The 27,953-nt window shown below is 42.7% G+C and overlaps 1 protein-coding gene across 21 annotated transcripts in view; it reads left to right on the forward strand.

Moving 5' to 3' along the window:
- Nucleotides 1-27,953, forward strand: part of KATNAL2 (katanin catalytic subunit A1 like 2) — an 82,521-nt gene that overhangs the window by 52,855 nt on the left and 1,713 nt on the right. For 9 of the 21 annotated variants that reach the window (XM_081563434.1, XM_081563435.1, XM_081563436.1 and 6 more), the window contains 5 exons: nt 3,518-3,609; nt 5,749-5,859; nt 23,666-23,828; nt 24,656-24,758; nt 25,268-25,387. In XM_081563434.1, coding sequence (XP_081419560.1) covers nt 3,518-3,609; nt 5,749-5,859; nt 23,666-23,828; nt 24,656-24,758; nt 25,268-25,387 — 589 coding nt within the window. Of the gene's footprint in view, nt 1-3,517; nt 3,610-5,748; nt 5,860-23,665; nt 23,829-24,655; nt 24,759-25,267; nt 25,682-27,953 lie in introns of those variants that run through there. The other 12 variants (XM_081563432.1, XM_081563433.1, XM_081563448.1 and 9 more) reach the window with 5 other exon arrangements.

Here is a 27,953-nt window from a genome sequence, read left to right on the forward strand (position 1 = left end):
TTAGATCCAGTGAGCATAAAACACTGTAAGGTGCTCAGAGGAAGATTCCATCAGAGTCCTTGGACAGGACTCACCTAAGGAGAAGAAAAAATTCAGATGTTTATGAATATGGATTTTCTTGTTCAGTGTTGAACAGCCAGAAAAGTCATTTAACTAGAATGCTCCATTCTGTGGGAATATTTTATTTAACTCCAGTTTTCTGCTGCTTTAGGAAGACTTCTAAGAATGAGGAAACAATTCCACCTCCAATTTTTCCCCTTTCCTTTACCAAATATTTTAAAAGTTGTCTTTAAAACAGTATTAATAGTAAAAAAAGATCCCTGAGCTATCTTTCCAGAGGAAACCATAACAGTTGCTGATACAGCTTTCCAGAGCATTTATTTATATTTACATTAACCTCAACAATCATCTCTCTATTTTCCCTTCCTTTTAAAATACAAGTCGAAACACAGTACACATACTCTTCTGTATCTTGTGATTTTTTTTCACACTTAACAATGTAACTTGGATATGGTTCCACAGTTTTATAGATAGACCTAACATGGTTTTTATATGTCTGCATGACGTTTCATTGCATGGTTAAACGCAAAATGTGTTTAACCAGTCTTTTCTTAATGGACATTTAGGTTGTTTCCAGTCTCTTGCTATTATGAAGAAAGCTTTCTATGCACCTGTCTGCACATAGTGTAGTGTAGGACAGTTTCTTTGAAGTAGAGTCACTGGATCAGAAGGAAGGAAAACTACTGATTGACAAATTCCCTGCCAACAGGGTTGCACCAGCTTACACTCCGTCAATATGTGTGTTTCCCCAACCAACACCATGTAGCACCCAAATTTAAAAATCTTTGCCAGTCTGATAGTGAAAGTAGTATTTCAGTGCTCAGATTTGCATTTCTTTCATTCTGAATGAATTTGAACATCTTTTTATAGGTTTAGAAGATATTCATATTTCTTACTTTCTGTGAAATACATTTATTTTGGATATTAAAAATAATTCAAAAGGAAAACAAAATCAGCTTGCAGTGCAGGAAACGCAAGAGACTCCGGTTCGATCCCTGGGTGGAGAAGATCCCTTGGAGAAGGAAATGGCTACACACTCCAGTATTCTTGCCTGGAAAATTCCTTGGACAGAGGAGCCTGGTGGGCTATAGTCCACAGGGTCACAAAGAGTCAGACATGACCGAACAACTAGGTGCGCACACAATCATGCAACCTGGAAGGAACCTATCTTCTGTGCTTTCTGAAGTACTCCATTTTCTGAGCTTCTGGAAAGAGCCACACCTGGAAAATCTTGGTCATGCTCTCCAGATTCTTATTGTGAAGCTTTCAGATAAAGAAAGCCCTTCAAGACCTTCACCTAAAGTAGAGATGCTTTCCTACCATTCGCTTCTCTTTCTACTCCAATTAAGGAGTTATTTATAGGGAACCCTTTTGTTTCTCCCTCCCCTCCTAATGTTTATGCCTCTTAGGAGTTGATGCTATTGAGTAGCTGAGTGGTCTCTTTAGCAAATGCACACACTGGTTGAGGCTTACATCTTTCAACATTTCACCGCCACTGCCCCCCCCCCAACCCCCGCAATTGCATGATTTAACTTCCTCCAAGTACTTCTGAAAATTTTAGACTAATGCTTCCCGAGTGCTTACCCAGGATTCCATATGTTCTTTGGCCGTGGGAGAGCGGTGGTCCACATGGAGACGTGGGCTTCAGATGTGGTTCTCCTTCTGCCGGGATGTTTGGTCTTATTGAGCCTGGTGGCCTCTGCAATTTGAAAGTGAAAGTGAAGTCGCTGTCGGGTCCGACTCAGCGATCCCAGGGACTGTGTAGCCCACGAGGCTCCTCCAGCCATGGAATTTTCCAGGCAAGAGTACTAGAGTGGGTTGCCATTTCCTTCTCCAGAGGATCTTCCCCACCCAGGGATCGAACCCGGGTCTCCCGCATTGCAAGCAGATGCTTTTACCATCTGAGCCACGAGGGAAGCTGCAATTTGGGGAGTCCTTAAAATGTGTATGGTTCTGAAAGAGTCCGAGTATGCCATTTTTCACTGGGTAGACTGCTGCTGCTGTAATCATCCTTATTATCAGGTCTATTTGAACTTTTCTGTTTGTGGCAGGAAGAGAGATTACCTGCTTCTAATGAGGTGGTCTCTGTTGTCTGTCTAAAGAGCATTCGTGATGAGTGTCCCAGCATTGACACAGTTCTCGTAGGTTCCTTGGACTGAGCCAGTTGTCCTGACCACATAAAATAGGATTCTGTGAAAGGAAAACACTTGCCTATGAGCATGGAAGGGGCTCTAGTGGTAAAGACCCCACCTGCCCGTGAAGGAGACATAAGAGACGTGGGTTCGATCCTTGGGTTGGCAAGATCCCCTGGAGAAGGGAATGGCAACCCACTCCAGTATTCTTGCCTGGACAATTCCATGGACAGAGGAGCCTGGCAGGCTATGGTCCATAGCGTTGCAAAGAGTTGGACACAACTGAAGCGACTTAGCGCACACGCGCGTGACCATGCAGGGACCACACGCACAGCAGTGGTGAAGGTGAGGCTGTTCCCATTCAGTGACAGGGAGGCCTGTAAGAGATGACTGGCTACTACTACAAAAACCACTATCTGCCCTTTTCTGAGCCCTTCCCCTCTTCTTTACCCTGTGATGTTTTGCTAGTGCTAAGTGACACGGAGAATAAATCCCCTATGCCTATTTAAGAACATCTATTCTTTTCTAAATCTCTAATGCTTTCTCTGATCAACCAGGGAAAAACTGTATATGGTGCTCAAGCGATCAGTTTCAGGGTTTTTTGAAAAAAGGTATAGTTTCTTATACTCTTCATCACCACCACATCTCCCTCTAGAGCTCTTGAGTTTGTTTTTATATGTCTGTTCTTCTGCTGGTTGCTTTCCTGTTCCTGTCCAGCCTGTAATATTTTACTCTGGAATGGAACATTTTATTCAATCGGGAATTGCCTCGAAGTACCTGAGCCTACCCAACAGCAGTGTTGGGGGTCCTGTGGAGTAATTTGGGGAGCAGAAAAGGGCAGAATTCTTCAGCCTTGTTGCTCACAACTGGAACTCGATTCTTTTTCTGCAGTTCTTTCTTCCGAGAATAACCTTCTTATTGTCCCTAAGTGTTAAGCGAAAAAAATTGTGAAATGATTTTACATCTTCTACAGCTTTTGTGTCCATATGGAACACGTCATTGGCAGGGGGTCTCAAGGGTTTACTAACCGACTGGAAGTTCAGGAACTGAGTTTTATCATAAGCTCTCCCACTTATGATTAGTAACCTTGAGCTCACCACTTATTCTCTCTGGCTCTCATTTTATCAGCTGATAGATGGAAATAATTGGACCATCCAACCCCATGGGGTAGTGCTTGGGAGAAATAACCAATGATTACAAAGTTGTTGTGAGATGAACTGCAGCACAGATGCTTAATATTACAGCCATCCTAATCTTTTCATCTCTGGGGGCATCTGAGAACTTTAAGTATATGGATTTGAACATGTTGGTTTTCTCCCACCCAGGTATTATTTGAACTTGCCCGCTATCACGCCCCCTCCACCATCTTCCTGGACGAGCTGGAGTCAGTGATGAGCCAAAGAGGCACGGCTCCTGGGTAACAGACAGGGTTTTTTTTTTTTTTGGTCCTCACTTCTCCCCTCCTGTAAGTGTGTTTGATGGTCGGAAGCCCATCGACATTTACCAGCAGAATGAGCCTATTAATAAGCCCACAAATTTTCTGCAGACACACGGAAAGGTCTTTAAATTAGATCCTGGTAACTGAATAGCTGATTTAAGTAGTTTTTATAACCGGAGGAAATGTCCGCCTCCCTTCCCCCCTTCCCCACAGAGTGGTTTTCAGGCCCGAAGATCACCCAGCCCCTGATCCCAGGCTGCCATAACCATCCTGCTAGCTCAAAATAGCTGCCTGTAAGCGCCTCCGCTGGAGTCAGAGGGGCTGCCTGTGGGGAGCGGGACTGCCCAGGGCTGAGTCTCGAGAGGAGGCCCTTGATAAAGGTGCGTGAGGCCGGGGAAGTCACCACTTCTCTGTGACACCGGACTGCGGCTCAGCCTGGCCGATTGTGAACATGTCACACATGTTATCTCTAAAGATTAAGTGTCCGCTAGTGTCCCCCACCAGAAAGCCCACACCTCAGATTGTAATGAGGCTCTCCCTCTGTGTGTGTGTGTGTATGTGTCTGTGTATGTTTTAAGAGTTGTTTTTCTTTGAAACGTTTTACTAAACTTGGCATCCCTGGCTTGAAAAAACAGGTCTCAGGGAAATCTCAACACAGCTGCATTTATTGATGGCCTCCAACGGTCTGTCATCCAGACAAAACTGATAGTAATAAAAAGCAAATAATTATCTTGTTGGAAGTATAACTAGAATTTAATTTATGAAATTTTACTTATGAAGAACCATTTCCCCAGCAGAGAGGAACAGCCGTCAAGATGTACCCAGGATGCTCGGGATTCATGTCGTTGATTGAAATGCGACTATTTCTATGGCTTAGTGGGTGCTGGTCAGCCCTGGACTGGGTGCTCTGTCCCTCCAAAGGGGGCCTGATGGGAGAGGCAGCTGTGGCGGGCCTTAGCGGAGAACCCAGCGGAGTGTCCTAGTGTCAGTCCCTCTGCAAAGCCCCATGCACGCAGCCTGCCTTACTGCAGTGACTCTCACCCTTAGGTGTAGTCTGTCCACCCCCATCCCCAGGGCTCCCCACAGCTGTGACTGAGCTAATTTGGAAACTCTTCCTCTATTAGCCTTGAGCATGTCAGTTTCCTCCTCTGGAAGTTAAACACTAAAACTGGAAGCTTCAAAGGATCAGGGAACAAGGGCGGGTGCTCTGAAGACTCTGGGGGTCATAGTATGTTAAAAGAGTAGTAATTATGTGTAAATACTAGGTAAATATATAACTCTACTGTGAGACTGGCTTTTCTCTGAGATAGAAAAGGGCACAGTTCCTAAAAAAATCCCAGAAGCCTAATTTGGGCTGCCAGCATGTACGTGCAGAGATGAGACCCTGAGTGTTGTGTTGAGCTAGAAAGGCATTTTTTTTGTCCTTTAACTTGGTCTGAGAGCTTGCTGGAGGTGGTCAGGGCTTACAGCTGGTTTCGATTGTGCAGGTCCTCTGGTGTCCTGAGGATGGCCTCAGGCAGTGGGGAGACTGGAGGGTGAATTTGCACAGAAAACGGCCTCTAATCCGTTTTCCATGCTGTGCATGGAAAGTCTAGTTCCCCCGGTCGTTCTCTCGTCTCTCATTAGAAGAGAAGGAAACAGATTGTGTTGTAGCTCATCTCTCTTCTTGGACAGTTTATATCCATAGATTACACTAAAAAATAATGTGTGTAAAATATTCTCATGCCTGCTGTATAAATGAAAACGATTATTCTCAATGAAGCCATTTTTTTTTAAAGGGTAAATGATACTGCAGGTTGGCACAGCCAGGCTGCCTTTTTAAATCAGCTAGTGCCACGGTCTCCCCCTCTGTTATTTTCTGGTTCATTGCCAACCTTTGGTTTTCTTTTCAGTATCATCATTATATTCATTTACTTCCTTTCTGGTACTGTCTGAAAGAGTTCCAATTGCTCATTACCTCCAGCCCTGGGGTGAGCAGCTCCTGAGAACAGGGCAGGGGTTACTTGTCCGAGGGGAACTCTGTCTGCAGTCACCGCGTCCTTACTGTGAGGGTCACTGTGATCTCGGAAGCAAAGACTCTGCCTCTTGGGAGAATCTCACCTCCTCGTCTTTCTCTAGGGGAGAGCATGAAGGCAGCCTGAGGATGAAGACGGAGCTTCTGGTGCAGATGGATGGGCTGGCTCGTTCCGAGGATCTCGTGTTTGTCTTAGCAGCCTCCAACCTGCCGTGGTAAGAGATCCAGAGAGTACATTCTGAATGCATTTTGGGGGGCCACTGTGTACACACAGGTGCAGATAGCGTATTGATCACTTCAGGCAAAGTCCCTTTGTTTGGTTCCAGCCCTGGACATTTAAGCTGAAGGCTTTCCTGGACCAAGTCCTCAATCCTTGCTACTTGGATTGTGAAAGAATTTGCCTGAACCGAAGAAACATAGGTCAGGGCTACCACTATTTAAAATGGACATTCTGAGCCAGATTATTTACTGAGTTTAAGCAGGGCTTTGGCAGAGAACCATAAAATACTAAAGTCTCCAGGACTCAAGAATATTCCAGAAATAATATGTATGGATTTTAACAGTGTTAAATTTAAACTTTTTTTGAGTTAGGAGGAAAATCTTTAATATTGTGCAGTAAATAGGAAGCTAAATAATCCCTAATTGAAAATATAATCTACTCAGAGAGTCTGTTATTCAAACTGTATCCCAGAGTGATATAAGAACAATTCTAGAAGTAGAATTGGGAAATAAGAGATGTTGACTAGAGAAAAATAATACTGACTTGGAGAGAATATTTAAAAAAATAATTATAATCCCTTTATAGTTCCCCAAAATATGTTCACATTGTTTCTTTTGAGCTACAGGTGAGACACAGACAGATAAGGAAAGGCTGCTCTTGCCATTTGTAGAGGAGGCCAAGGTCAAGGGAGGTCAATCCACCCAAAGTCAACAGCCGATTTGCAACAGCATGACACCCTCCCCCTTCCCCTGCCTCGTCCATTTCTGTTTCTACGTTCAAAGATAAAATACTTCTGTTTGTGCACGCTGATCATCTAGGCTCCCAAAGAAGAAGTCACTGGAAAGAGATAATGACGTTCATGTGGAGTCTGTTATTTTAACTATATTTATAATTTCAACCCAACTTTGCCACTTCTCAAATTTATAAGACTTTTCTGATGTGCTAAGGTGATCAGCATTTTACATTGTGAGGAGAAAGGTTTTTATACACAATGTTGAAGTTGAAATCAGAGAGCCATCATTTATGCATGGAGAATCCTTTAGAGAATCTCCATTCCTCCACCGGTTTGAAACAGGGTTGATCATAATCTCTTTACTTATGTCCTGGAGGGACTGGGAGAGTCAGCTGAGGAGGGTGGGTGAAAACTGGACAGCTTCGTGCGTGGCTCTGGAAAGGGCTGTGCCTGCCAGGGAGGAGTGGAGAGCCTTCCCTCCCAGCGAAACCTAGGACTTCACTGGGGAGGTTATGGTGCTGCCACAGCTTCCCCTGGGCGAGCAGTCTTTGGTAAACTCAAATAAAATGGTTCAGAGAGGAAACACAAAAAGCTGGCAAGCAATCACAAATAAAGAAGCTCAGAAGGGCTTTTTACTTCTCATCATGAAAAAAGTGAAAGTGTTAGTCGTGCATCATGTCAAATGGCAAATACATACGTTTTTAAGCTTGAATTCCTTGACATCACAGATTGCAACCCTACAGCATACCTGGGAACTGTCCTACCCATTCTTGAACGTTGCTGGGTTTAAAAAACCTTTTATGATGAAAAATTCTTGACAAACACTAAAGATGAGAGTACAAAGTACTCACCATTTTCCAGTTTCAGTAACTAGCATCTGGCCCAATTGATTTTAATCTATTCCTACCTCCTCTGTTGTTTTGCTGCAATATCTTAAACTATATCCCAGATTCTCATGTTATTGCTCACATATGTATACTTCAGCATACATCTTAAAAAATAAGGACATTTTCTTACATTATCACAATGTCATTATCAACCCCAACAAAATTAACAATAATTGCTCAATATCATCTAATACCCAGTTTATATTCAAATTTCCCATACTATTCCAAAAATATCTTTGTACAGTCAGTTTACTGAACTGGTAACCAAACAAAATTTGCATTTTGTAATTGACTGTTCTCTTAAGTATCTTTTAATCTAGAACAGACTCTTTCTTCCTCCACCCCTTCCCCACTTGCTATTGACTTGATTGCTAGAGAGATTGTCCTGCAGAGCCTAAACTTTCGGGATGTGGCTCATTGTATCCTCACGGTACTGTTTAGCTAGTTCTTCTTACTCTTAAAATTACTCTAGACTAAAGGTTAGATTGATTAGATTTGATTCAGGACCAGTGGAATTTTGGGGTGAACATACTTCATAGGTAATGAATATCACATTGCAACGTACCCTGTCGTCCCGCCTTTGGTTATACCAAGGTTGATCCATGGGTTCAGGTGTGTCAGCCAGGTTCCTCCACCGTGTAGTTCCCATCAGTGGTTGAAGCATCCATTGATATCTTTGCCTGAATCACTAAAAGTGTGATTCTGTCATGCCTTCTGATTGATAGCTGGAATTATTCTTTACGATAGAAGTTTCCCCCATCCAATAGGGTTATTTGGTTACCCTGAAATGTAGTTCATTCTAGAAAAGCGGAATTCTTTCTCTTTGATATTTAGAGTCATGAGTTGTGCCCTAGCAACCTCCAGGTAACTGATGAGCCCTGTCTCCCTGTCTCTCTCTCTGTCACTATGATCTCATGCCTTGTTTGGTATAGCATCATTTGTTTTTTTAAGTTTTATTGAGATATAACTCACATACCATACACTTCACCCATTTAATATGTACAACTCAATGGTTTTAGCTATATTTATATTTATATGGTCATACAACCATCACCACAATCAATTTTAGAACATTTTTCTTTACCCCAAAAGAAACCCTATACCCATTAGCAATCATTCCCATCTCCCACTCCCAGCACCAAGCAACCACCTAATCTAGTTTCTGTTTCTATAGATTTGCCTATTTTTATACGTGTTAATATGAGTGGAATTATTATGGTAACTCTATGTTTAATTGGGCTTCCCGGGTAGCTCAGCTGGTAAAGAATCCGCCTGCAATATGGGAGACCTGGGTTCAATCCCTGGGTTGAGAAGATCCCCTGGAGGAGGGCATGGCAACCCACTCCAGTATTCTTGCCTGGAGAATCCCATGCAGCAGAGGATGGGATACAGTGGGATACTGGTGGGCTACAGTCCATGGGGTCGCAAAGAGGCTGACACAACTGAGTGACTAAGTACACACATGCATATTTAATTGAGGAATGACCAACCTGTTTTCAAAAGTGGCTGCACCGTTTTACGCTACTACTAGCCATGCACTAAGCTTCCAGTTTCACCACATTCTCATCAACACGTTATTAGTTGTCATTTTGATTGTAGTCATCCTAGTGGATGAGAAGTGCCGTCTCCTCTCTTTGCTTTGCTTTCCCATGATGACTGATGATATTTATATTGAGCATCTTTTCGTGTACTTATTGGCCAATTGCATATCTTCTTTGGTGAGATGTATTTTCAAATCCTTTGTCCATTTTTAAGTTATTGAGTTATAAGATTTGTTTTGTCGTGTATCAGATATATGATTTGTAGATATTTTCTCCATTCTTTGGCCACTAGTCTACCTTCCCTCCCTCCCTCCATCTCTGAATTTTTTGTTCCTCTCTTTCTCTTCATGCCCTTGCTAAACTTCCCATGGCTATCCCATTTCCTAAGCCCCAAGTCTTTCAGAAGACACTGTGACCGTTTTTTTGGCAGTCTACTAGAAATATAGTGTAAGGCATTACAGACTTAAAAAATGTCTAGTAGCCACATTAAAAAATAGCAAAAGGAACAGATACAATACAATTTTGTTAACATGTTTTATTTAACCCAGTATATCTAAAATATTATTATTTCCATATATAATCAATATAAAATTATTGTGATGTTTTACATTCTTTTTTTCATACTAAATCTTTGAAATCTAGTGTACACTTTACACTTACAGCTTGTTCCAGTTTGGACTAGCCACATTTCAAGTGCCTAATAGCCACACGTGGTTGGTAGCTACTGTATTGGACTTTGCAAATCCAAGGGTAATTTGTCAGTCCCATATCTCTGTGGCAAAGATTGATAACTGCCTCTCAATATTTACTTCATCCTTCTAATGTAATAATAGAGCCCCAATTTCTGGATTCTGTTTCTTAGTCTTTGCTGCTGTTAGGTGTGGCAAAGCCAAGTTTCTTTGTCATTTGCACAAGATGACCTAGGCTCAATTTTAATCTTCTGCTACAGACTTGGAATCAACCACTGATTCACAGAGCCCTGGTTCCCTTCACTGAAAAGTACTGTTTAAAGATCATAGTCCCACAGTTATGGGTGTTCCTTGCTACTGGATATCACTGATTTGTGGCCTTTTGACCATGAGCTAGGAAATACATACCTAGTGTCGAAAGGGGGCAAATAATGAGTTCGTACTAGTATTTCCCATTCAAATTTAAGATTACGAGTTTTTTAGTTAAATTAGTTGATTTTATATTTGTGTCTTTTCTCTGTGAAAATTTTAGTTCTTAACAACGGTATAATTACCATTCACTTTATCCTAATATGTAGATATATTTTATATTTGTGTCTATAACAGAATTTTCAGTAATATTACCAGTACTATCATAACAGTAGTATTTTTATGAAGAAAATGGTATGGACCTGACATAACTAAGATGAAGAGCTAATCTGAGATTTCTCATCTTCTGTGCCCCTGACATTTGGGGCCAGATAACCCTGCTGTGGGGCCTCCTATGCACTTTGCCATGCTGAGCAGTATCCTTGGTCTTTCCTTTCCCGACCAGATGCTCGTAGCTTCACCCCCAGTTGTGACAACCAAAATATATCCACAGACTTTGTCAGGTGTTCCTGGGGAGCAGAATCATCTCAAGCTGAGACTCACTGGATTAATGGGAGGAATGACAGACATTAATTGCATAGAGACAAACTGTCACATCCTCCACAAATAAACTCTTGAGTTGTTTTTTTTTTTTATAGAAAACCATAAAATAACTGAACTTGGTTTACTTACATGGCATGTTATAGAAAGGTGGCATATTATAGAAATTGTCCTGTATTTTGATTTTTTCCATAACAAAATGCTGGAGATCTTTCCAAATAAGTACAGAAAGTTCTCCTGCCCATTGTAACTGCATGTGTTCCATTTTGTTCATATGATAATTTATCCCACTCACCTACTGATGGCCACTTGGCTATTCCTACTCTTTGTTACTATAAATAACATTGCAGTGAGGAATGGTACGCATGTATATCACTTGGTGTGTTTTTCTTTTCTTTTCTTTTTTTTTTTTAATAAATTTATTTATTTTAGTTGGGGGCTAATTACTTTACAATATTGTAGTGGTTTTTGCCATACATTGACACGAATCAGCCATGGGTTGGTGTGTTTTTCAGTGTATCTTTGGGGAAGGTTCCTAGAAGTAGAATTGCTGGGTCAAAGGGTTAATGTGCATGAAATTATAGTTGAGATTGCCAAACTTCCCTCCACAGAGGTTGTGCATTTTATATTCCCACCAGTGTCCTGCTTTCATTACTTAACATTATAGTAAGAACATTTCCAATGTCATTAAATAATCCTTGGAAATTGGATTTTATAATGACTGCCCAAAATTCCCACATGCGAATATACTATAATTTAGTTAATCATACCTTTCCTGTTGAACATAAATGATGCTCCCAACTTTCTCTATTATAAATAACACTGAAATGAACTTCCTTGAATAAAAATCTTTGACCAAAATCTAGTTATTTCTTGAGGAGAGATTTCTTGAAGTAGGATTGCTGTATCAAAGGTTATAGATTTTTAAAAAGTCCTTTGTTACATATTGCCCAAGTTCTTAAATTAGGAAATGGCGTTTTTATCAGATCACCTTACCTGTCTCCTGAGAAACCTGTATGTGGGTCAAGAGACAATAGTTAGAACAGGAGATGGAACAGCAAACTGGTTCAAAATTGGGAAAGGAATACACCAAGGCTGTATATCGTCACCCTGCTTATTTAATGTGTATGCAGAGTACATCATGTCAAATGCTGGGCTGGATGAAGCACAAACTGAAATCAAGATTGCTGGGAGAAATATCAACAACCTCATATATGCAGGTGATACCACTCCAATGGCAGAAAGCAAAGAGGAACTAAACAGACTCTTGATGAAGGTGAAAGAGAAGAGTGAAGAAGCTGGCTCAACATTTGAAAAACTAAAATCATGGCATCTGGTCCCATCACTTTATGGAAACTAGATGGGAGAAAAAGTGGAAATAGTGACAGGTTTTCTTTTCTTGAGCTCCAAAATTACTGTGGATGGTGACTGCCACCACGAAATTAAAAGATGCTTGCTCCTTAGAAGGAAAGCTATGACAAAGCTAGACAGTGTATTAAAAAGCAGAGACATCACTTTGCCAACAAAGGTCCATCTAATCAAAGTTATGGTTTTTCCAGTAGTCACATATGAATGTGAGAATTGGACCATAAAGATGGCTGAGTGCCAAAGAAGTGATGCTTTCAAACTGTGGTGTTGAAGGAGACTCTTGAGAGTCCCTTAGACTAAATCAAACCAGTCAATCCTAAAGAAAATCAACCCTGAATACACATTGGAAGGACTGATGCTGAAGCTGAAGCTCCAGTACTTTGGCACCTGATGCAAAGAGCTGACTCAGTGGAAAAGACCGTGATGCTGGGAAAGGTTGAAGGCAAAAGGAGAAGGGGGTGGCAGAGGATGAAATTGTTAGATAGCATTACTGACTTAAGGATATGAATCTGAGCAAACTCCAGGAGACAGTGAAGAACAGGGAAGCCAGTGTGCTGCAGTCCACTGGATCGCCAGGAGTTGGACATGACTTAGCGACTGAACAACAGCAAAAATTTTTATCAAGAATATTGGGACATACCTTTATTTTGGCTTTAGATGAGGGAATAAATGTATCTGATAAAAGCAGTCTGCCCTTCTTGGGGAAATAACTAAATCACACCAAAGTATGTAAAAACCCAGTCATAAAATCCCCAAAGAAATCCTTTCTGGTTGGTTAGTGGTGTTTCTTATCCACATCTTCCAGAGCACTAGGCTATCGTCTACTGCTTGTTAACATCACTTTGCTTAGACAAATCCATTCTGTCTCTCAGGGCCATCATTTTCTCCCTTCTCACAGTGAGATGGTGTGCAGCATCTTTGTTTATTCAGTGCTTCTCCTCCAAGGAGCCCCTTCCTTGATCTATAGCATCACAGAGAGGACAGAAATAACAGTTCATCTGTGTATTTGATGTGTAAATTAGCAATGAGAGGAATAACAAATGTTGCATCTTTAATATTATCACTTAAAGTAATAGCCATGGAAGAAGTGTTTAACAAACACAATTAAGGCTAATTTGACCCGCCTTGACTATTGAGTATTCAAAAACTCAGGCCTGGGAGTCCAGAGGGAAACAAAATACTGAACAGGGCTATTAAAGTATATGCCATCTTTAGATGTCTATTTAACTTGATGGTATTTGGTACGAAGAAGGTACAGAAATTGTATGTGTGAAGCATGTTGAAACTCATCTTTTCTTTGTTAAACCCTAGTGAACTTTTTGGCCAACCCAGTATTTGTGAAAGGGCTAGACATTTCACTATTCCTCTTAAAAATCATCCACCTGGTATGATCACACTCTAGATTTTTTTTTTTAAATCCTAAACTGTAGAAGAAAGCATAAGATCTGAAAGGTTTGGAAGGGTTTGTGCACTGAGAATGTGCAAAAATGTACCAATGTAAACTGACTCCTTCCCATATGGGCTCTCTCCTGTCTGGCATGAGATCACTACAGAAGTGTATACATGTGATCAAAGAGGTCAGCAGACATAACCCTGGGCTTTTCCATGATAACGCCATGCATCTGCTGGGCTCCAGGGAGAAACTGTGCTCTCTGAGGTCCTACATTTCAGCCTCATGTCTTGACTGTCATCACCCTCTAGAGCAACATTTCTCCAAGAATGTTTCCCACAGGTCAGATCCCCCAAAATGGGATCTCATGGGATCTAATTTAAGTCAGAGATACTGAGTTAAACATAGTTCAACTGATTTCCCCATGACAGGACTTTTAAGTGCCTTCAAGATGCTCTTGTGTGTTCTGACTCTCTAAGAAAAGCTATGAGAAAGCAGTGCATTCCATATTTGTTTGATCTCAGAATCCTTTACCTTAAAGAGCATCTCATAAGACCAATGTTCTACTTGAAAACTTTTTGCAAATAGTGGTTTGCATTAACTCACTCTGATCTGATAATTGCATCTTTCATTGCGATGGCATTCAATCCTGCTTGTAGGCTTTTAAAATATTTTGTTTTCAAAAAAGTGACAACAGGCCCAAAATGAAGTAACTTGTTCTAAGCCCATGTCATTAAACCACGACTCAATCAGTTCAGTTCAGTCTCTGAGTCATATCTGATTCTTTGTGACCCCATGGACTGCAGCACGCCAGGCTTCCCTGGCCATCACCAACTCCTGGAGCTTGCTCAAACTCATGTCCATCGAGTTGGTGATGCCGTCCAACCATCTCGTCCTCTATCGTCCCCTTCTCCTCCCGCCTTCAATCTTTCCCAGCATCAGGGTCTTTTCCAATGTCAGTTCTTCGCATCAGGTGCCCAAAGTATTGGAGCTTCATCTTCAACATCAGTCCTTCCAATGAGTATTCAGGGTTGATTTCCTTTAGGATGGACTAGTTTAATCTCCTTGCAGTCCAAGGAACTCTCAAGAGTCTTCTCCAATACCACAGTTCAAAAGCATCAATTCTTCGGCACTCAGCCTTCTTTATGGATCAACTCTCACATCCATACATGACTACTAGAAAAACTGTAGCTTTGACCAGATGGACCTTTATTGGCAAAGTAATGTCTCTGCTTTTTAATATGCTGTCTAGGTTGGTCATAGCTTCTCTTCCAAGGAGCAAGCGTCTTTTAATTTCATGACCGCAGTCACCATCTGCAGTGATTTTGGAGCCCAAGAAAATAAAGTCTCTCATTGTTTCCATTGTTTCCCCATCTATTTGCCATGAAGTGATGGGACCGGATGCCATGATCTTTGTTTTTTGAATGTTGACTTTTAAGCCAGCTTTTTCACTCTCCTCTTTCACTTTCATCAAGAGGCTCTTTAGTTCTTCTTCACTTTCTGCCATAAGGGTGGTGTCATCTGCATATCTGATGTTATTGATATTTCTCCCGGCAATCTTGATTCCAGCTTGTGCTTCATCCAGCCCGGAATTTCGCATAATGTACTCTGCATAGAAGTTAAATAAGCAGGGTGACAATATACAGCCTTGACGTATTCCTTTCCCAATTTGGAACCAGTCTGTTATTTCATGTCTAGTTCTAACTGTTGCTTCCTGAACTGCATACAGGTTTCTCAGGAGGCAGGTCAGGTGGTCTGGTATTCCCATCTCTTGAAGAATTTTCCAGAGTTTGTTCATATGTAACCTAATTTGAACCTCTTCCAGGAATGTAATCTTGACCAGTCAGTCTGGAATTACCTGGTCGGTACTCGAGAGGTAATCCACCAGGTGGACTCTGCTGTTCCCCAGAGGAAGGCGACCTTCCCTAAAACAGTCCACTCTCTGCTCTTCGCTTTCTTATTGTGTCTCCTTCTGCTTATGAAAGTCTTCCATTTTGTACAGCTCTTCAGAGTTCCTTTCTATTTGCTGGGTGAGATGCTCGTAGATCCCTGAGTCACTGAACAAGAAAACTCAGATCTTTAAATTTACTCATTTGAATTTTGTTTTTTAACAATAGTATGTCCATGTCTGCTGCTGCTGCTGCTAAGTCGCTTCAGTCGTGTCCGACTCTATGCGCCCCCATAGACGGCAGCCCAGCAGGCTCCGCCGTCCCTGGGATTCTCCAGGCAAGAACACTGGAGTGGGTTGCCACTTCCTTCTCCAATGCATGAAAGTGAAAAGTGAAAGTGAAGCTGCTCAGTCGTGTCCGACTCTTCGCGACCCCATGGACTGCAGCCTACCAGGCTCCTCCGTCCATGGGATTTTCTACTAGTGGTCAAATTGTTTTGCTTGAAGTTGCTTCTCTCCATACAAAGCTTCACTAACCCACGCAATCCTGTCGAGTTTTTGATTCTCCACATGTGGCTGTTGGGTGATTCCGACAACCAGAAAGGAAGCGCGAGGAACAGGATTTGGTGAGTGCAGCAGGGCATACACAGGACTGACTCAGCAGCAGGTTTCTACCCTGGGTCTTGCCCCATCCACACCTTCTCAGTTTGTTTGGTTTCCACAGACATAAATTGATTTCAGCCGCGCCTCCTATGGTATTACTTTGTCTTCTTAGTGTGCAGGTTGACGTGTGAACTATAATTCTAAGACCAAACTTTTAAAAATATAAAATTAACGTAACCATTTTACAGAAAATTCGAGAGCTAGAATAAAACCACTCATAATTTCAGCACTGTGATTTAAGTATTATCATCTTTGTATACATCCTAATGGTGGAAGTATTTCAGTTATTTGTTATCATTTGTTGCCTGTGTATCCTTCTGTGGTAATTTTTTTTCCCTGAGAGGGAAGTCATTTTTATAATTTTAGCTATTTACAAAAAGAATACATGTTCATCATAAAAATCATATTTTATATGCTTTGGTATTGCTTGAAAGTGAACAGTCCCCTATAATTGTACATACAGACACCACCACCCCCAGAAACAAAAACATTACATATTATTTTGTTTTGTGGCCTGTTTTTTTTTTTTGCTTTCACTTAATATATTGTGGACAACTTTGAAAACTCTACCTATTTCAGTATAGAATCCCACTGTGTGAGTGAGCTGTAATTTGTTTTTTAAATTAATTTTTGAATTTTTAATTGGAGAATAATTGCTTTACGATGTTGTGTTAGCCTCTGTTGTACAACAGTGTGAATCAACTATAAGTATGCATACATCCTGTCCCTCTTGGGCCTCCCTCCCACCCCCATCCTACCCCTCTAGGTCATCACAGAGCACCGAGCTGAGCTCCCTGTGCTATAGCAGCTTCCCACCAGCAATTTATCTTACATTTTTCTTCTTCTTGAGGGTTTTAATACGGCACCGACCCATCGGACCAAGCCCCTTCCACCGTGGCTCCCAGCACGGACCCTCGAGGCGGGGGGCAGTTTTCCCTTTGGTGTTTGGCTGAAGCAGCGGAGGTGTTATCAAAACAGCTTTGTGTCCTGATGGACCTCCCTTTGCCAGTCCTTTGTTTGAGAGGGGATTTTCTTGGGGCTCTTGTCTGTGCCTGTCAGCCGTTTGTCTGCAGGTGTCTCCAGCGCCCCGTGTGGGAGGCAAGGAGGGAACCCCTAGCACACTGCCCTATCGTTCTGCGTGCCCCGCAGCCCCCGTCACCCTCTTCCCAGTGTCTTCCTAGGCTTAGAGGCTGTAATATATGCAGGGATTTGGTTGCAGAGCGTGGACTAGAGAGGGACGGTCTTCTCTGTCTTGACCAAAAGCAAAGTCTCTCACTCATATATTTGATTCCCTCTTTTATCTCTTTATACATCTTAAATGCAGTTATTTTGTAGTCTGTGTCAGTGGAGTCCAGTTCTGTTCTCAGTTTCTTCTGCAGACTCTCATTCTTGGTGGTTCCTTATGTTTCATAATTTTGGATGGTGAGCTTCCATTTCGTGAGGGGAATCTTGTACGCACGCCTCCACAGAAAATTTATGTCTGACCAGGTCAGGCTGTGGACCACTATAAGCTGATTTCTCAGCATAGGGTTTCTTCAGCCATGCCTCTGAGGGTGAGCAGTGAAGATTTTCAGTGAAGATTCCCGCTCCCCCCAAAGTACAAGACAGACAAATTCCCTTCGTTCCTTGCACTTCCAGTGAGGAGATCTTTCTAACCCATCCTGTGATAAAGGATGTGCCGTCTAGTTTTTGTTTGTTTGTTTGTTTAATGTGATGGGCTTTGTTTCTACCTATACCATCTTGAATGGATCCAAGGCCTTCTATGCTCTGCCACATGTTATGGACTTTAAAATCCAAACTTTTCTGGTAACTAAAAGGCAAACACTCCTGAATCAACCACAACTTCAATTTCACTTGCCCAGCCTTGGGCTTTGGCTTCCTCTTCATTTTTAGGGCTTGAGAATTTTGGTGCCATTTCCTTGTGGACTCTTCCGCTGTGTATGCCAAAAAAAAAAAAAATATGTCCTAGCAAGCTTTTTAAGGGACTTTATATCAAGAGATGTCTGAATGTCTAGCTCATCATCTTGTTGGAAAAAGAAGCTTCCCGTTTCTTTTCTCAATTATTGGTCATATATTTTCTGGCAAGAGTCATGGGAATATATTTCCTTTGTCAGGACTGTACTAATTTGAAGTAGTTGCCATCCTTTATTATAAATAAGTGATGCTTTTAACCCCAACATCAGTAGGACATGGACTGAACTGATGGCTCTCCTGCTGGATCCCCTTGTCTAATGCTTGTGAGCTTATCCTCAGAATGAGAAGTACAGTCTCTGGAGATGAGAGACCCCATATGGAGATTCCGTCTTTCACCTTATCTTCAAAAGCATTGCCCAGTCAAGTGAGTTGAATGAATCATTCCCTAAAATCATCATTTCCATTATTTTTTTTCTAAAGATGAAAACAAAATGTTTAATTCCTAAGTTGATGTTCATTTTCTCTGTTACTTCTAGCTAATGATGATTGTAAAGTGCTAGTTTTCAACAAAGCAGATTTACCTTCGTATATAAAGACTGGGCTTTAAGGAAGCCGATCATTTTACTTGAAGCCAGTAGCTTTGAACTGAAAGCTTCTTTACTTACCTAAAGTAGTATCTATTGAATACCTATTGTGAGTATTCTATGTGATGGAAGGAGGAACCCAAGATATATGGTCCAGAGGCTGGTTATCTGATGGGACAGTGAATAAGATAAAAATACAAATAACTAGGAAGTAAGGCTATAGCCAGCCATATGGCTGGTACAGACAATACACAGGATAAAATTACATAAGGAAGAGGCCATTTCTGGTGAAAGATACTTAAAAGAAAATGGGGTAGAGGGCACTTGAACTGGACCTATAAAATGTACCTGGCTCTTGGTAGACAAAGTGAAAGTTCCCAGTAAAGAAAATGGCCTGAATAGACTCTCCACTAGAATGGCAAAAGGTAAATTCAGACAAAAGCAGACAAAGGAGTTTGATCCAAGTGGGAAGTGTAGGTAGGAGTCAGCTCCTGCAGAGCTCAGTGCAGTGGACGAAGTAGCCTTCGAAGCTTTGCTTATTGGTTGTCATCTGCCAAAGCACACGACAGTTCTGAAATCTGCTCTTCAATGATTGCCACGATCTCTCAGTTCACCTTGGTTATGGACATTCTGCAAAGACTTCGCCTAACAAACTGAAGGTTGCTTTCCTCTTGCCACACTGAGATGGCTTGAAGTTAGCATTTTCATGGTGGAATGAGCAAACTAGAATTATGTTTAATTTCCACGTTCTGTTGACTTTGGAATGATCATTTTCCCAGGAACAATACGGTTTAACAGGAGACACAGACCAAGGGCTGAGGAGGGGCCCTGACAGCACAGGAGCCCAGGTGCTCAGGAGCAAGGTCTCGTGGCCCATGTAAACTGTCTAGATGGTCAGTGGACATTGCCACCTTGTCTCTCGCAGTGGGCACCGGTCCAGTGGTCAGGCTGTGAGATCTGTGAGCCTTCGCTGAGTCACAGTCTCTCTTGCTGGTTGCTTTTGACCTTCGGGGTGATGAAACTATGAAATGACCAAGATAAAGGAGATGTGAAAACAGAATAATTTAGGTTTAAAAATCAAAGTGTAGCAGCTAAAGGGAGTGTTTTCTGGTTGCCGCAGGTTAAATTTTTTCACATGAATATATTGGCAGAAAGAATGATTCCTGGGTACATCCCATTTGTCCTTTGTTTCCTCCCTTGCATGAGTATATTATTATTGATGTCATTAAAAGTGCATCCATCAGGCCCGGCTGTCAGCGACTTGCACTTATTTTGTGCCCACAAGCAGTTTTGAGGTAAATCTCTTGCTTTAGGGCATTAGCTGATCAATAAGACCATCTGTCGTGAGGGATTGTCTTTCCCACCTCCCTCTGCTGCCTCCATTTTCCCGGGGCATTTGGGGATCTGGTCTTCCTCTCACTAAGAAGTCCCTCCCGCTGGGAAGGAGAGACCAGAGGTGCTCCCACCATAGAGCTGTCCTTCCACAGCTCCTGCCCTCTCTGGAGGGACAGCTGGTCCAAGGGAAGGCCTTGGGGAAGTATGGCGACTGCCCACCACCCCAGCACTGCCGTTTCTCCAGCTTATTCTCTCTTCCTTCTTGGTTTTCAGGGGCTCAGGTCTTGTTTTATCTTTGAAGTTTATGGGGCCCAACATTCCTTCAGTCCAAGGCCCAGGCCTCCCTGTTATTATAGCCTATTATTTACATAGAAAGTGAAAGTGGCTCAGTTGTGTCCGACTGTTTGCGACCCCATGGACTGGAATTCTCCAGGCCAGAATATGGAGTGGGTAGCCCTTCCCTTCTCCAGGGGATCTTCCCAACCCAGGGATTGAACCCAGGTCTCCCGCATTGCGGGCGGATTCTTTACCAGCTGAGGCACAGGGGAAGCCTATTTACATAGAAGTAGGGAGTTTATCACATTCATTTCTCTGTACTGGAGACTCAGCAGTTGACAATACACTTGACAGGAGGGGAACATTGCTGGACTGAATTCCCAAACGCGAGTCTAATGGTTTCTCTTCTCTGTTAGAAGATCTCCCTGACCCCCTCCTTTTGACGCTCCTCACTCCCCCTCCTCCTGCCACTAATCCGGGCCCAGCTCTCTGCTAACTGTCCAGAACGACTCTGGATTCACTCAGACTTACCAGGTCCACTTTGTCTTCTTGGAGGCACATCTTCCAGAGCCTTCTTACCAGCTCCAAACTGAGTGGCTGTCCTCTGCACCCCGGGCCCCCATGTCATCTCTCTCTCTGTCAGACCCTCTGTTTCTTGGAGCCCACATGGCCCTTTGGTTCAGCTCCTCCTTGGGTCTTCCAGTACTTTCCCGATAAAGGGTATATGGGAGGTGATTTTTTTTTTAGGCTCTGCATATTGGTTTGATCAAGATACTGATTTCTACATTGGAAATTATTTCCCTCAGAATTTTGAAGGCACCACCCTATTTTTTTTTGTTTTTTAATTATCTCACTTTGCTGACGAGAAATCTTATTCTCCATCCATTGGATGCAACCTGTTTTTCCTCTCTGGAAACATTTAAGATCCTCTCTTGGTTCTCAGGGTTCTGAGATCTCACCTTAATGTGACTTGGGGTTTCTTTGCTGCTTCTGCCCAGGTGTCAGTCCAGTGACTGAGGCATAGGCTCCAGAGCCTCACTGTTTGGGTTCAAGTCCAGGGGTTTCATTCACTCACTTTGATCTCAGGCAAGCTACTCTTCTCTGTACCTCAGTTTCCTCATCTTTAATGGATATGGTAGTATCTACCTCATAGGGTGGTTCTGAAAATTATATTAATATTGAAAAGTGCTTGAAACAGTACCTGCCACTTGGTGAGTGCTATTTAAGCATTAGTTTTAATTATTATTTCAAATGTAAAAAATAATCTCCTAGAGGGCTTTCCTTGTGGCTCAGCTGGTGAAGAATCCACCTGCAATGTGGGAGACCTGGGTTCGATCCCTGGGCTGGGAAGATCCCCTGGAGAAGGGAAAGGCTACCCGCTCCAGTATTCTGGAGAGTTCCATGGACCGTATAGACCATGGGGTCGCAAAGAGTCAGACACGACTGAGCGACTTTCACTCTCTCACTCAGAGGCCTGCAGCGTTCCCTTGACCCTGTGTCTGGAATACAAACGTTGGCCCTGAGAGGGGGCGTCGTTGTGCAAGTAGCTGAGTCTGATGAGATGAATTTCAACAGGGTGAAGTTGATAAAGCAAATGCGAAAAGAAATAGGTAATTGTTATTGTCAGGAAAGTGCCCTGGACTGGATTCTTAGCTCGGAGGAGTAATAGGTAAAGAAAAAACACAATCTTTTAAGAAATCTGGTCACTCCAATTTAGATTCAGATATATTTCCTTTTCAACTTGAAATATCATGACATAGATTCAGAATGAGAATAAGAGAAATGGGAAGATGCTTTGCAAAGTCTTGGTATCTTTAGGACAGAAAAATTTGGTGACCATGTATTCACTGTTACTCTTCATTAGTGGCTCAGCCAAACCAACACACAGGCATTTCCTAATTTCTTACACTGGAAAATCAAACAGAGATTTCCTTCCCATCTAGGAGATTAAAATTTTAACATAAAAAGAGTTCACAAACTCACGCTCAGAATGATATGTTTTTAATGGGAGCTCAAGGTAACCAGAGCCCCAGTCAATGAGGGAAAGTTCCACTTTACACAATAATTACAAATAATACATTTGGAATGGAGAAGATTTTTTAAATAGCCATTTTGCATTGTTCTCATGAAACAATTTATTCAAAGATCATCAACAGATGCTAAAACCACTAGTTGAAATGGCATGGGGAAAGGGCTATTCACGTAGTGCCAAAGTAGTCTACATAGAATACTTACTCTTTGCAAGAGATCTTATCCAACGCAGAGAGCAGATAATCTCAGTCACCAGATAATCTCAGTAATTAAACATCACATCATTAAAGTGAGATACACCAACATGTGGATTCCAATGTAATTAATACAAAAACGTATCATCTATGCAATATACTTGACAGAACTGTTTGTCCCAAGTCTGGTTAAGTTTTGAGATCTCACTTCCATTTTGGAGGACAGGAGATAGAGGAACCAGTTACCTGATACCATGAGGAAAACAGGTGAATCCAGAATGTGGGGCATTGTACAACTAGCCTTATCTTTGCAAAAAGAGGCCAAGGCAAGGAGACTGCTTTAGATTACAAGAGATCTAAGAGATACAATGATACGTGGTACGTAATCTTTGATTGAATTTTGGTTGAAAAAAAACTGTAAAAGATATTTGGGGAATTATTGGAGAGACTTTAATATGGAATAACCATTAGACATATTATGCAAACAGTGTTAATGATTCTGTTAGTGTCATAATGATATTTTAGTTATCTGAAAAGGTCCTTTTTGGGGGAAATGCACACTGAAGCATTTGGGGGTGGAAGTTCATGATGGAATTGATATTGAAATGATCTAACAAGAGTAGATACATAGATATGAAGCAGATATGGCAAAATGTTAACTGTTGTTAAGTCAAAATGGTAGGTATGTGGATATTTGTTGTTTTATTCTATTTTTCCACTTGCTTGAAATTTTTACTGATATATTAAGAAATGTAAGGAAATGGCCCGCAGAAGCAAAATTGCACAAACCTGGCCTGATAGCGTTTTGAGAGGAGCAAGGGTCAGTGTTTCAAAGGGCCACGTTTGCACTGGGCACCCAGGAAGGAGCATTCACCTTCACTCACAATGGAGTGATTGTCATTTGCTCCAGAATGTATGTGAATTTTGGAAGAATTAGTGTCTTTCCCAGAGTGCCCACGTTATTGTCAGGAATAATGTACTCACTGGCAGGATCAGACTGAGTAACTGATGTCACAGTGGCATTGGGAATGCTCACACAGTTGGTTGTTGTTAGCTGGATTTATTTCCCCTCAAATTAAGTCACTTAAAATTACCTCCTTCACGTGAGTTCTTTGGGGGATTTTTTTTTTCTTTCTCTTTTTCTCTTTCTCTTATTCTCCTTCCTTCGTCCTTTCCTCTCTCCCTCCCTTTTTCTCCCTCTTTTTTTTTTTTCTTCTTTTTTAACTATTTCTTTCTCCCAAACAACATGACGTGGTGGTGCTGTCCACTCAAGCACAGACGTAGCGTCACAGGGAAGATGCGGGATTGTCACCTGCTAATTTGTTCTTCAGATACAATTGTCACTCAGGAAGTGAGTTTACTGCCTCAAACCAGTTCCTCTGTTTCGGACGTGATTCAGGGAGCTGGACTGTGCCATGTTGCGCCGCCTGGAGAAGAGGATTCTGGTGGACCTGCCGAGCCAGAAGGCCCGGGAGGCCATGATCCACCACTGGCTGCCCCCCGTGAGCAGGAGCAGCGCCCTCGAGCTGCGCACGGACCTGCAGTACAGCCTGCTGAGCCGGGTGAGCCGCCCGGGGAGGCCGCCCTGAGACCCTCTTCTCGGCAGGGTCATCTCGTGAGCTGTTCGGAAGCTGGAGTCACCTAGAAAAGATCCAAGCTACCCCCGACAACCCGACAGGCCTCTCCTTCATGAAAGAATGAGCCCTTTGTCCCTTGCAAGCATTCCAGCAGAAAGGGATGTGATGAAGTGGAAATAGCATAGGGCTTAGACTCAGAGGGCCTCCGGTCAGATCCTGGCCCTGTCGCTTATATTAGCTGTGTGCCCTCAGGGACATCACGTCCTCTCTGAGCCTCAGCTTCTTCATCTGTAAAATGGGTAACAGGCCACAGAGGGTTACTGTGATGATTAAATGCACATCTTTCACAGACAGTAAAGCTTTAGGTCACCTGTCTGTTGCCCCCACGGCCACTGGCATCACTGCTGTCTTGAAAGGGCACTTGAACGTGGTATTCTCTGAGGTTCCTTAGAGACAGGTTATAATCTTATTTCCAAGAATAAAAATGTCCACCAAATTTGATCATCCTGGGATCTTGGCACAAGGGCCCCATTAGGCTGACTTGGTGGGCCAGTCTTTCACTGGCATCTCACCACCTTTGTTTGGATGGTTATTAGGAAGCCGTTCATTGCCCAGCTTCTTAGATTATCCAAACACGTTAGCAGCCTCCCCCCCCCCCAAACACTGTTTATCCGGGAATCCTGTATATAGCGTCCATGGGTGACAGATGCAGAATCCAAACAGGGGCTCCGGCACCTGGTCCTGCCTGTAAGGATGTAGCCACCGCCAGCATTCTGCCTGCTGCCTGATGGCGCGGTCTGCGGGTGTTTCAGGAGACCGAAGGCTACTCTGGCTCGGACATTAAGCTAGTCTGCAGGGAAGCAGCTATGCGGCCTGTGAGGAAGATCTTCAACGCCCTTGAAAATCACCAGTCAGGTACCGTGGGGATGACGGCCAAGGGGCTCTGGGAGAGAAAATTGTTTAAAAATTTAGCTTTCACCAGCAGGTGGCGCCTCGCCTCTGTTCCTCGTGGCTCCCTGTACTGGCAACTCGTTCTTTGGTGGGAATCTTCCTTCTGCACCCAACTCCCTTCTCCTCTTCTGTTCTGTTATGGATCAACTTTGCCCCTAGATGATAACCTCCTTAGGGCTCAGGCTTTTATTTTTGTGGTACACTGTGCGGGGCTGGATCCATTTGTGGCACTATATAAATATTAAATAATACTTTGTAATGATACATTTAAGTCAGATTTTGTATGGGCTTCAGGGGCTGAGTTGCACATTAAAGACGTTTTCCCCCAACCTTCTTTAGCCTTGTCTGTTGCTGCATTAACCATTAAGGATGCTGCATTATGCATTGTCTTGAAAGAAGGTCTATTAGCGTTTCAAGAGCATTGATCACCATTAGGTCGATTGTTGAGCCGTTATTCTTGTGTTTCCATCTAGAGAGCAGCAATTTACCTGGGATCCAGCTGGATACAGTGACCACTGCCGACTTTTTGGATGTGCTCGCCCATACCAAGCCTTCAGCAAAAAGTCTGACTCAGAGATATGCAGCCTGGCAAAGTGAGTTTGAGTCTGTGTGAGGTCACATTTACCCTGACTTGGCCGCAAAGAAAACCACAGAGGCCTCCTCATTGATTAGTGTAAGTTTACAGGAAGAACAGAAAATTGGAATAGAAAACAGAAAATTACCTTGAAGACTGGATTAATTTGGCCAACTGTACTACTTTGGAAATAGATATTTTCATGGTCAATGTCAGCAAAATACTGAAGATTCTAATTACAGGTATGTGTGCTATGAGGTCATGCTGTGGAGACTTTACTCACAGTGAGACCCCATAAAATTTCGATGAGTAATCGCTTGTAGTGTTCCTCCTTTGTGAACTGGCATTTTTATTTTGAAAAAGGCGTGCTTAGGAAAGTTGTATTGGGATGCACGGGGTGGTTCTGAGTTGGGGAGCCAATCAGAAGTGAAGCTTGACAGACCATCTGACCAGCGGACAGTTCAGGGGTGGATAAGGGTGAGAGCATGGAAGGGAGCAGAGTTTGCTTCCTTCCGACAACATTCTGAATCTCATCAGCTCTCCCTGATTCTCACTCTAGCCATTCTATCAGCAGAGCCAACTCCTAACAGACCAGCCCCACTCAAGAATGTCACTGGCCCATCTCTGAGTGAAAGTCACTCAGTCGTGTCTGACTCTTTGCGACCCCATGGACTATTCAGTCCATGGGATTCTCCAGGCCAGAATACTGGAGTGGGTTGCCGTTCCCTTCTCCAGAGGATCTTCCCAACCCAGGGATCAAATCCAGGTCTCCCGCATTGCGGGCAGATTCTTTACCATCTGAGCCACCAGGGAAGTCCATCTCTGGAGATGAGCTAATAACAGTGAGGGCAAGCAACCACTCTCCCCACCCACCAGTTGCAGTATTTTGAGTTCTGGCCCCTGTTAACATCTTCACATCTCACACTGTTGTGTGTTCAGCCCTTCTCTTTCCATTGCCACGGCTCCTTGTTGGATCCAAAGCTTAGGACGGGATACCTGAGCTTCTGGAACAGTCCTCCCTGCTCTTAGGCTCCTCCTTAATCTCCTTATGGGGTTGGAAACAGCTGGAAACATCTCATTCAGAAACCCACAATCTGAGGCATCCACTTGCAGATCCGGGTACATTTTGAAGACTTTCACTAAGTACTGCCGTCCCTCCCCCCTCCTAGAATTCTCCCACGGTCGTCACCTTCTGTTGTCTCCCTTGCCTTGTTTTCTTCATCCCTGCAAGCCAGACTCATCCAGAAAACACTTCCAGGAAAAAAGGACATTTTGGCTAAATAGTCCAAAGGATTTCACCCTTTAAAAAAAAAAAAACCACGTTGGGGGTATTGATCATTTTGAATAGAATATTCTCAAATGCCTCTTAAAACATCATTTCATGGAAAATATAATCAAGTTGAAAATATACCCTTATAAAATGAGTTTAAAAGAAACAAGAAGACATTTCATCTTAGCAGAAGCACAACTGAAATTTCTTCATGGTCACTAGGTATGGCCCTGAGCAGCACTGCTGACAGCCAGGACATGGAGGTCTTCAAGTTCAATGGCCTCACTGCTGTACTGCTCAATTTCCAAGAGCTGCCTTCTGTGCTTTTGGGTTATTGTCTTTGTCCAGCTGTCAGCTGACATTTCTTACAGCTGTTAGGGCATTTGCTTGTGGCCTTTGCCATCCTTTCTGATTTCATAAAATCTCAAGTGGATGGAACCTCCACTTGGAAAGCAGATGTACTGTACGTGTACTTAAGATGTATTTAAGATGTACAGTACTTAACATGTACTATATGTGTACTTAACATGTACTATACGTGTACTTAAGAGTGAACAGGCAAAGGAGTGGAGGAGGGCTCCCGTGGACAGCATGCTTTGTGACAACAGGGTTGGGTCCCTTAGCTTACTGCCCCAGAGTTTCTGACTCCGTTCAGGTAAATGTGGTTTGGCCATCCTTCCCACAAATACATGTAACCTTCCATTTCCGAAACCCACCTTCACATCCTTCCTCCATTCCTTTTGAGAATCTGTAAGTTCATCTTTGTAACACTTCCACCTACATTCAATCACATTCTCCTTCCCCTGTTCCTTGGAAAGTTTGTCTACAAATGATCATGCATGACTGTTCTTAGATCATGCCTTTATTTTAGTGGCTTCTTCACCACTTTTATGCATTATCAAATGACTTCCTGCTTTGGATGAAATGACATGTAGCTTTTTCATTCCTCTGCCCCATCCATACCACACACATACATACGTCTTTCCCTATCATCCCCATATAGTTTTATTACAGCTTTAGGTTAACTCAATAATCATATTTTTATGACATTGTTCATTGTACAATGTTCACTGCAGAGCCAGCTACTGGATCAGGTTACATTTCCTTTCTTGTTGGGTTTTGTCTGTCTTGGAATTAATAACCATCTCGTTTTTTTCATTTGCTTAATTTTCTAAGTATTTATTCTTAATTATCTTGGTAACATTCTGAGATTTGTCAGGTGCCCATCAGTTGCTGCTGCTGCTGCTGCTGCTACATCGCTTCAGTCGTGTCCGACTCTGTGCGACCTTATAGACGGCACCCCACCAGGCTCCGC

The sequence above is a fragment of the Giraffa tippelskirchi genome, chromosome 14 (genome assembly GCF_054371585.1).
Source record: "Giraffa tippelskirchi isolate mGirTip1 chromosome 14, T2T-mGirTip1v1.2.pri, whole genome shotgun sequence".
Taxonomy (NCBI): domain Eukaryota; kingdom Metazoa; phylum Chordata; class Mammalia; order Artiodactyla; family Giraffidae; genus Giraffa; species Giraffa tippelskirchi.